The sequence below is a fragment of the Chionomys nivalis genome, chromosome 8, assembly GCF_950005125.1.
Source record: "Chionomys nivalis chromosome 8, mChiNiv1.1, whole genome shotgun sequence".
NCBI lineage: Eukaryota > Metazoa > Chordata > Mammalia > Rodentia > Cricetidae > Chionomys > Chionomys nivalis.
In genome coordinates this window covers 56,563,734-56,574,814 of record NC_080093.1, presented here as the reverse complement: position 1 = coordinate 56,574,814, position 11,081 = coordinate 56,563,734, and the positions used below count along the sequence as shown (strand labels likewise).

The 11,081-nt window shown below is 41.1% G+C and overlaps 1 protein-coding gene across 1 annotated transcript; it reads left to right on the top strand.

Annotated features, from left to right (window-relative positions):
• Positions 1–6,636: 6,636 nt before the first annotated feature.
• LOC130880059 (olfactory receptor 13A1-like) lies at positions 6,637–7,590 on the top strand. Its single transcript, XM_057778886.1, has one exon. It carries the CDS (start codon positions 6,658–6,660, stop codon positions 7,588–7,590), a length of 933 nt encoding a protein of 310 aa, XP_057634869.1. The 5' UTR covers positions 6,637–6,657.
• Positions 7,591–11,081: the final 3,491 nt, after the last annotated feature.

Below are 11,081 nucleotides of genomic sequence, written 5' to 3'. Positions count from 1 at the left end.
TACTTGCAGGAAAGGAGGGTTTGTGCCCAGCCGTGTTCTCTTTGTGAAACCCACCCAATCGCCTCAACACACTGGGACAGGCAAAGGTGAGTGAAGGATTGTAGTCCACTATGTGATTCTTCAGACTAATAATGGAACTCCCAAGCAAAAGATATCTCACTATGAAAGGGACATTTGTCCCAGTTTTTGGGAAATCAGCACAGAGAGACAAAAGTACAGTATAGGCATGTTTTCAATGAGTCCTGAGTTTAATGAAGAGTGCTGAGTTCAAAGGACAGAAGATGATAGAAAGATTTGGTTTTATGCTCCACTGTATAAGCAGTAGAATATCTAGCTTCTAATTGTGATCAAAAAGTTTATTTATGTCTATTATCTTGTCTTAAGTTCAAAACCAGATCTACTCATTCATCACCCAGTACTCACACTAATTTAGAAATGAAACCAACAGGTTTAGATTAATCTAAAATCTATTTTGATGACTAGATAGGACATAAATACTGTCTTGACAGAGAGGAGAATGATACTTCTAGAAAACCATAGGTCAATAATGAGTTTTTTCATAATGATGTTTAATAAACAATATTTTGACTCATGGCATTCCTACTGGCATAGCAGACAATCCTATCTTTTTTAGATATGGTATTGTCATACAGAGGGAAAATAATTAATTTGCTTCCCAACTGTTAACCCATGCACACTGTGAAACAGAGAGAGGAGCTGCATCCACTTGAGCACTCTTTCTATAATTTCATCATTATCTTTTGAGTATTAAACTTTTATTGCTAGTGTGCCCAGAAATATTTCTGCATTTGACTGTTGTATACATCAGTTTATGGCATGCCCCAGGTGGCCAGTCCAGGCAAAACAGCAAACATCATCCACCAAAGTGAGTTCCCAATAACCTCTTCTCTCTGTTGTTTTTCTTCTACGATAGTACAGATACCAAAACTTCTCCATGATACTCAGCAGGGGATGCCTGGTTTGATCCTGATGAGAAGCAGCAACTCTTACCACTTAGTGAGGAGCACATGGTGAAGTTTGTACTCTTCCTATGAAGAGGCACATACTCTTCAGGAAGCTGCTACAGTGTGAAAGTCCTGTGTCTAATTCAGCCTTTGCCCATCACAGATTCATGGTCATGATGATCATCTAATCTTCTTCACACTGTTTTTCAAGAACAAAGCTCCCTTCCAGTGTGCTAGCAAGTCTCAATTTGGACTTACTCCAGGTGCATGAACTGGCTTTTTGGAGCCCTTTCCCTATGGTGAGATACTTTGCTCAGCCTTGGTGGAGGGAGGGAAGAGCCTTGGTCCTGCCTCAACTTGGTATGCAGGACTTTGTTGACTCCCCAAGGGAGGCCTTACCCCCTCTGAGGAGTAGATGGGGGAAATGGGGAAGGGGAAAAAGGTGAACTAGGGTTGGTAAGAAAAATGAAAAAAAAATCTTTTAATTAAAAAAAGAAAAAAGTGAACGCAATCCTTCTTTATACTTTTCAAAGTACGTTTAAGGAAGAGGTTTGCATGTCCTTCTAGCCATGCCTCCCCAAGGCCATAAAGATGTTGACAGTGTCACTCGGGACAGCCCTTACTTGCTTTATAACCCTGAGAAATTCAAGCTCTGTAACTTTGCAATTACCAGGGAAATGTGTGTGTGTGTCTCTGTGTGTGTGTGTGGGGGGGGTGTATTATCTGGAAACTTTGCAGCATGGGAGCTCAATTTAAAAAAAAAATGGCACAAAGAGTATTGAGTGAGAGATTCTTTTCTCGCCTCAGACCCTATCCTGCTGGTGCTAGGTTTTTCTGGACCCTGAGAGGGCGTTGAGACTGGCTGAACCTCAGTAGCTTTCAATACTGTAGGAGCTTAGAAGACAAGAGCAGTGCAGACGATGGAGTCCTGGCTTGTGAAGTCTCAGAGGGAAGCAAAAACGCTACTGGGCCTTTTGTGTGGAGAAGCTGTAATGTCTGGTTAGCTGGAGCTGAAGAAATGGCTGGAATTAACAAAAGACTGGAACCACTGAAATAAAACCTTTCCTTTCCTGGGACAATGGATGCTGGTCACCTGGGGCTGAAGAATCAGCCTTGGAAACCAACATCAGTGAGGTGAAGCACTCTTGGAAGTGTTGCACACAGAAGGTGCCTTCCTATTGGCAGCCGAACTTAGTGGTCTAAGGTCACCAGGTGCTGATGGTTCTGGAAGCGCGAAGGGCCATAGGGGATAACTGCAGCAGGGCACAGTGAGCAGCCAGGAGAGGCCATGGGGGACGGTGCAGCCTCGGTAGCTGCTGAAGGGATCACGGAGAGAAGTGGAGGCTTGACACAGTGAAGAGAGCCCAGAAGATTGTGAATAATCCCAGACATAATCACTGAATTATTTATACTGTTTTAGTGAGTCGAATTGTGACTGTGCCCTGGTTCTTCCCTCTTGAAGTAAAAAAGTATTTGGCTTCATTTTTATTTTATAGAAGCCCATAGTTGGTAGACTTTAATTTTTTCTTTTTTTTTTTTTTGTTTCTTTGTTTTTTTTTCTTTGAGTGTGTGCGAAAAGACTTTTTAGCCTATTGAAAATAGATTCTTTTCTCACACAATATGTCCTGATTATAATATATCCTGATTATAATATATCCTGATTATAACATGTCCTGATTATAATATGTCCTGATTATAATATGTCCTGATTATAATATATCCTGATTAGAATATGTCCTGGTTATAATTTCTCCTCCCTCCGCTCCTTCAAGTCGCTCTCTAGCTCCCTTTCTATCCATCCATTCATTTCTACTCCCTTTTCTTCTCTATTAGAAAAGAACAGGCTTCTAAGAGATAACAACCAAAAATGGCAAATAAAATATAAGATGGAGCAAAATTTTTCATATTGAAGTTGGACATAGCATCCCAACAGTAGGAAAAGATTCTCAAGAGCAGGCAGAAGATCTGGAGACCAACTCTTTCTCCTAGTCATGAGTCTCATAAAAATGCTAATAGATATCACATCTACCTAGAGGACCTGGTGTAGATCCATATAAACCTTGTGCTTACTGCTTCAGTCTCCGTGAACTCATATGTGCCTTGCTTAGTCAATTCAGAGAGCCATGTTAAGACTTTGAATCTTTAAAAGATTTTTTGGATTTTAAGAGACTTTGGATTTTTACAAAGACAAAACTTTTAATGTGTATGGATTGATAAAAACTGTGGAAATTTTAAGTTTTAATATGTTTTATATTTATGGTATTTATTAATCCTTTTTTGTGGTGAACCCACAAAAAAGAAAGAAGAGGTCTTAATTGTGGTTGCCTCTGTAAGATTGGGCATTTGATGAGACTGCAGAGCAGGTTTTTTTTTAAATTAGTGATTGATGTGAGAGGGTCCAGCCCATGGTGGGTGGGGTCATGCCTTGACTGCTGGTCCTGAATTCTACAGGGAAGCAGACTGAGCAAGCCATGGGGAGCAATCATTAAGCAGCTGCCCTCCACAGCCTCTGCATCAACTCCTGTCTCCAGGTTCCTGCCCTGTTTGAGTTCCTGTCCTGACTCCTTCAATGATGAAGAGGGATGGAGAACTGTAAGTGAAATAAACTCATTCGACCCTAAGTAATGGTGTTTCATTACAACAATAGTAGCCCTAAGACACTTATATCTAAAGCTTAAAAGGTAATATCCACATGTAAAAGGAAGTATGTAATGTTTGTCTCTCTGGACCTTGGTAGCTTCACTTAGGCTGATTGCTTCCAGATCTACAATTTCTCATAAACTTCATAACTTCATTTTTGTTAACAGATAAATAATGTTCCGTATTTAAGTATAATAAGCTCACTATCCATTCTTAATATGATGGACATTTTTGTTGTTTCCATTTCCTGGCTACTGTGAATAGAGCGACAATGAACATGGAAGAACAAGAGTCACCTTATTAAGAGGTATAGTCCTTTGGGCGCATGCCTAAGAGTGCTATACCTGAAAATGTAGTGCATCTATTTCCAGTTTTTTGAGGAAGCGCTATACTGGTTTCTGTGGTAGTCGTACCAGTTTCCACACCCACTGGAATGAACAATTGTTCCCTTTCCCCACATCCTTGGCTGCATCTACAGTCATGTGCTTATTTTTTTCTATCTTGGCCAGCATGAATGGGCTAAGATTTAATATCAAAGTAGTTTTAAGCTGATTTCTCTGATGGCAAATGATATTGAACAATTATAATGTTTTTCAGTTATTTGTGTTTCAGCTTTGAAAATTCTCTGTTTAATTCCATTTCCCATTTTTCGTTAAATTGTTTTCTCTCTGTGTAAACTTTTTAGTTATTTGTATATTCTGGATATTAACCCTCTCGGTGGTAGAGTTGGTAAAGGTTTTTGCCACTCTTTAGGCTGCCTCTTCACTTACATGATGATGTTCTTTCCCATACAGAAGCTTCATTGCTACATGTGGGCCCATTCATCAATTATTGAGCTTAGTGCCTGTGCAGCTATGGTCTTACTCAGAAAGTCCTTTCCTGTGACAATGAGTTGAAACAACTTCCCTGTTTATACTCTATCGTTTTCATGGTATTGGGTCTTATCTGAGGTTCTTGATTCACTTGGAGCTGAATTTTGTACAAGTTGAGAGGTAAGGAACTAGTTTCATTCTTCTATGTGTAACTCCAGTTTGACCAGAACGATCTTTTCTCTAGTGCGTATTTCTACTTGTTTGCAATACAATAGGTGTCTGTAAGGGCATGGACATGTGTCCAGGTCTTCAAATTGCCCTATTTATTACATTTCTCTGTCATTTCTTCTTAGGTGTGTTATTTAGAAATTGGTTAGTTATTTTCCATGCAATGTGATTTTTATAGATGTGCTACTGGTGTTAGAATTTTGCCATATAGCACATGTTATTCATTATTCAATAACTTCAATTAGGCTTCAATTATTATTAGATCTTTCCCTTTAGATCAACCAAGGGTCAATCTTGATCACATTTCCTGTAATCTGAGGGATGTACACCCTAGGAATGGAAGCTAATCTCACACATAAATTATTAGTAATATCAGGAGAGTATTTCATAGTTTCAAGTGTAGTCATATTAGCTAGCCAGATCCAGAAACTGCCAAGAATATTAGAGGAATTCTCTTTTGCAATCCTGTTTCTGAAGAACCACTTGCAACCAAACTAAGTATTGACATTCTCTAGTGCAATAGAATAGAGTGGTGGTAGTGGCATAGTTAGACATAACACTGTCAACATGATTGCAGAGGGGAAATACTATATTTGTATACCTCTAATTAGAAATGGAGGCAAATATAATATTTAAAATTCAACATTTTCTATTATCTTGATGAGAAATAGGATGTGAGCCTTGCTATGAAAAAGAGATATGAGATAAAATGTGATTTTAAAAGACTGAAGTAGTGCTGCAAATAAGTGCCACAAACAGGCTTATAAATAAGAGTAGAGTGTGTTCATACATGAACTCATGAAGGAACTATGGAACCTAATGGATGATGTCAGATGTATTTCCTATGCCAAGCTATAGAATGTGATTTGCTGAAGGACTCTGGAGAGACACCGTGAATTTGGATTGGAACTAAGGGCCAGTTATCTTCAAGTGCATACACTATAGTTCTTGGGTGCTGAAGGAGGAAATTAGAAATGTTGGAAATAAAAAGAATTCAGAAATTATGAAAGAGTTGAAGACATTGGGAACAGGAGGTATAATGTTGGAAAAGCTACAGTTACAGACTTTGAGGACCAGTGACTGAGAGGGGGAAGATGGTGTAGAACACATTCTTGGCTCATAGAACAGGAAGCTACCGAGAACCTATCATAGGTATAGCATCTAAGGGGAAAACCATGAGTCAAAGAGATAGGTTAAGCAATGAAACACGGGGTAACTGAAGATGAACTTCTATGTAAGGCTATTTAAACCACACAGAAGCATTGTAGACAGAGACAGGATTCCAGCTGTGTATATACTGACTTTGAAGTTACTGTGATTCATTGAGACAAAAAATGCCACAAAAGCACAATGGGTTTATAGGCCTGGGTATTGAGAAATGCTCTCTAGGGATATAGATTTGAAGTAGGTTAGAGTCGGGACAGTTTCAACCAAATCAGAAGTCACAGACCATAATAAGTAAAATTCAGAATACACATGGATTCTTGGAAATGGGGAATGACAATTATCAGGTTGAGATGTATAAAAGATCAACCACTCCAAATATCAGAGAAGCCAGGAAGCCAGGTGTGAAGAATGTACAAGAGCCATCTCGGGATGTTCATCAGATTTGTCAATGTGTAGAGAATACCTGCTGTGGAGGGGAGGGCACAGCACTGTCAGCGGAGCATGGTGCTTGCAGGTGACAGAGAAGAAGGGCACAAGCAGGTGTCCTGAGTGAGGGTGCTTCACTCAACTCTCATGCTCAAGATGAGGGAAGAAGAGATGTCCCTCTTGATCCAAATCTACAGGGTGAAACTTTCTAGATGGGAAATACAAAGTAAATGAAATAAATGTCATTTCCCAATAGTGTCCTACAGACAACAAGGGACAAGAGGCTGCCATGAATAAAATACATTCACTCCTTCCCTTTCTGAGAGCAGAGAATTTTGAGATGATCGAGTTTGGAAACCAGACTTTGAAGTGGTAAAATGTCAACAGACACAGTGGTGAAACAGACACTCTCCACTATAATGTTGAGTCCTAACCAGACAATGGGGACAGAGTTTGTGCTGGAAGGGTTCTCAGAGAACCCTGGTCTAAAACTTCTCCTGATAATCTGCTTCCTGTCACTCTACACATTGGCTCTCATAGGCAACATTGTCATCATTGCTTTGGTCACTTCTAGCACTGGGCTCCACAGTCCCATGTACTTTTTCCTATGTAATTTAGCCACCATGGATATTGTGTGCACCTCTTCTGTGCTTCCCAAGGCACTGCTTGGCCTAGTGTCTGAGGAAAACACCATCTCCTTCAAGGGGTGTATGACCCAGCTCTTCTTCCTTCTGTGGTCCTTGTCTTCTGAGCTGCTGCTGCTCACGGTCATGGCCTATGACCGCTACGTGGCCATCTGCCATCCCCTGCACTACAGCTCTAGGATGAGCCCACAGCTGTGTGGGGTCCTGGCCATGGCTGTGTGGTCCATCTGTGCTCTGAATGCATCTGTCCACACTGGTCTGATGACACAGCTGTCATTCTGTGGCCCCAAAGTCATCACCCACTTCTTCTGTGAGATCCCCCCACTCCTCCTCCTCTCCTGCAGCTCCACATATGTGAATAGCATCATGACTCTTATAGCAGATGCCTTTTATGGAGGCATCAACTTCTTCCTCACCTTGCTCTCCTATGGCTGCATCATCGCCAGCATCCTGCGCATGCGTTCTGCTGAGGGCAAGAGGAAGGCCTTTTCTACCTGCTCCTCCCACCTCATCGTGGTCTGTGTGTACTACTCATCTGTGTTCTGTGCCTACATCAGTCCTGCTTCCAGCTACAGCCCAGAAAGAAGCAAAGTGACTTCAGTGCTGTACTCGGTCCTCAGTCCAACCCTGAACCCCCTCATCTATACACTGAGGAACAAGGATGTCAAGCTGGCCCTGGGGAGGCTCTTGCCCTCTTTCTCACATTAAGTGGAGATGTGCAGGCTGGTCTCCTGGCCTGGGCTGTTTCTCAACATGCTCTCCCAGTAACAGCCTCGTGGAACAGGGGTGTGCCTGTTTCTGTTTTAGAAAAATATTCTGTGGTGCAAACATTGCACAATTCTGTTTACTGTAACCTCAAAAACAACAAAATTCTTAGAGACAATGTAAACAAAACACCAAGGCTTTCTTTACTGATTAAAGTTTACCTAAATGGAGATTCCATTTTCCTAGAATGTAAGATTTCCGTGGGTGACAATGGTGACAGTCACGAAACAAAGCCCTTTCCTCCAGTGTCATCCTGCAAACATCACAAGGCTTTGTTCAGAACTACAGGTAAGAATCTAAACTTCATAAGGAAACCTGAGGGACAAGCAACGCCACAGTGTCTTGAGAAGACCAAAGTTGAGTGGCTCGGGTCCTCCATTTCACAGCTTCTCCCTGAGCTGTGGAAGTGAAAGGTGGGATGGAGAAAGAGGGAATCAATCTATGGAGCAGAGATTAAGTTTCAAAAATGAACTCACATGTGTGAGCCAGCTTGCCTATGACAGTGATGGCAACTGAACTCCTAGTAAAGATCAATTATTTCCCACAATGTGTCTGGGGAAACTAGAAAAATGTATAAATTCAAAGAGTAGAATGGAACTCTTTCTCTACACTATAAATGGAAACCCCCCCCCCAAAAAAAGATCATAAATAAAAATGCTAGGGTAATATGTTTTTTCCATACAACATATTTTCGTCATATTCTCTCCCCTTCCACAACTCCCAGATCCTACCTACCTACTTACCTACACATGAAACAACTGTCTCTCTCTTAAACAAAATGCAAAAATGCAAAACAAATCTAAGTCAATAAGACAAAATACCGAAGCAAAAAGCACGCACCAAAAAAAAAATGTCTTTTTTGTGTTGATCAATGACTCCTTGCTAAAGCCCTCTGAGAACAGGAATGAGGCGGCAGAAGAAAGGAAGAAGCGGGAGTGACTCTGTAGCTATTGCTGAGACACTGACTGAGAGACAACTCAGCCGAGAAAGGGTAGCATCTGCAGCAACTGCGGCTGAAGCGATGCTGTGTCCTTTTCAGACTAAACACATTCTTCATCAGCTTACTTCCTTATTCTTAAATGCTGCGCCACACCAGGGCTTGTGATACAAATCAAGTATCTTGTATTAATTAGTTCTTTATCCTTGTAACCAAAATACCTTTTCAAAACATTTATTCTGTCTTATGTTTTCAAAAGACTCAGTCCATGGGCACTTGGCTCTTTGCTTTGGTCTAATGTGAGGCAGGGATTTATGGCAGTGTGGACAGTGGGGTTAAGTGTCTTTCTATTTATCATGGTGGCCCAGAACACATATTAGTGGAACACCTGTGCTTAACTGGCTTACTCCTTCCTCTTTAGCCGAGGCTTTCTAGTTTCCAGTCCCTGGGATGATGCTGCCCACATAGAGAGCAGATCTTCTGCTTCAGTGAATCCTTTCTGAAAACACTCTCACCTGCATGGACAGAAATGTTCCTCGGTGAACTCCTAGTTCAGTAGTTCTCAACCTATGGGTCATGACCCTTTCAAGGGTTGAATGACCCTTTTGCTGGGGTCACCTAAGACCATCAGCAATATCAGATATTAAATTACAGTTCATAACAGTAGCAAACTTAGCTATGAAGTAGGAATTAAAATAATTTTATGATGGTTGGGGTCACCACAACATGAGGAACATATATTAAAGGGTTGCAGTATTAGGAAGGTTGAGAACCACTGTCCTAGGCAATTCTGGATTCAGTTATGGTGACAATAAAAAGTAATATCTTGGAATCACTGGCTTGGGTCTAGTTTGCCTGTTGATTTCTTTGACACTATTTTCTTTATCTTTTAGCCATGTTTTGTGCCATTTCTCCTATTATTAATTTCACGGTTGTTATTTAAGCTACAGAACAAATGATAATCACCCAAATACAAGCATACAAATGGTCACAAACATACATACATGCATATATCTCATAAATACATTATTTGGGAATTCTTATTATGGTGGGACATGCTTTATGTCAAGGTAACATTATCTACAACATACAACACAATACAGCAATGACCCTCCAGGGAAAGTCAGGTCACACATAGAAAACCAGTTCAGAACTGTGACTAAGCAAACCCCTAATCTGGCACTATGTCCAGGAAAGGGCTACTGTGCTGATGGCTGTCCCTGGGCTCTGTGTGTTGGATCCAGGGAGGTTCATTCTGTAGGCATCAGTGGTTGTCAAGCCCAGTCTCCTATTTTTCTTTAATGGGTATCCTTCCTTCAAGCTGGAATATAAACCATGCTTCAAGAGTGTTATGAAATAATAGGAAAAAAGTAAAGAATCAAAGTAGGGCCATGAGAGTCTACAGGAGCCATGGGCTGAGAGCAGAGATACCTCATCCCTGGTAAGGACAACATGCAGAGGCTATTAAGATATTAAGATAGAAGTTTGAGCCGGACTGTGGTGGTGCACACCTTTAATCCCAGCACTCGGGAGGCAGAGGCAGGCAGATCTCTGGGAGTTCGAGGCCAGCCTGGTCTACAAGAGCTAGTTCCAGGACAGGCACCAAAGCTACAGAGAAACCCTGTCTTGAAAAACCAAAAAAAAAGAAAAAGAAAAAAAAAAGAAGTTTGAGGAATTTAATTATGTCTCATTAGAGAACTTGCATTCTAGATTTAATTAGCAGTGAGGTTGTTTGGTTCAGTGAGTCACAGAGGTAGCTTACTGTTTAAGAGCTCTGTACTTATAGTCAAGCATGTTTAAATGTATTGGGTATGTGGAAAGTCATAATTTAAGCAAAAATATTTTTAAAGATAGACAAATCCAGTAGAAAATGAGATTTTCCTTGTACATAGACTTGACAGGTGGCCTGAGGTAACGTCTTAGCTTGTGCAATCAATAGTCAAGGGATGCATGAAGTCTCTCTCTGATGGTGCCAGAGTTCAGGGTTCCTCTCTAATCTTTTTAATCTTTTTTTTTTTTTTTTGGTTTTGGTTTTTCAAGACAAGGTTTCTCTGTAGTTTTGGAGCCTGTCCTGGAACTAGCTCTTGTAGACCAGGCTGGCCTTGAACTCACAGAGATCCACCTGCCTCTGTCTCCTGAGTGCTGGGATTAAAGGCGTGCACCACCACTGCCTGGCTCTCATCTTACAGACTACAAGGGGAATATAGTTTTATGAAGGATGTCTTGAATTTATCATTTCTAAGACTTGTAAATGAGGGTATTAAAATATGGGGTCACTGTGGTATACAGAATTGTTATGGCTTATTCCAGGAGCCCAGTAGATCACACTGTGGGCTGGATGTAGGTGTGGAACACTGTGGAGTAATACAGGGTGACCAGCAACAGGTGGGCAGAGCAGACAGAGAAGGCACGCTTCTTGCCCTCAGCTGAGCAGATGTGCAGGATGCTAGTGCTGATGAAGCCATAGGACATCAGTAAGAAATTTAGGTCATTGATG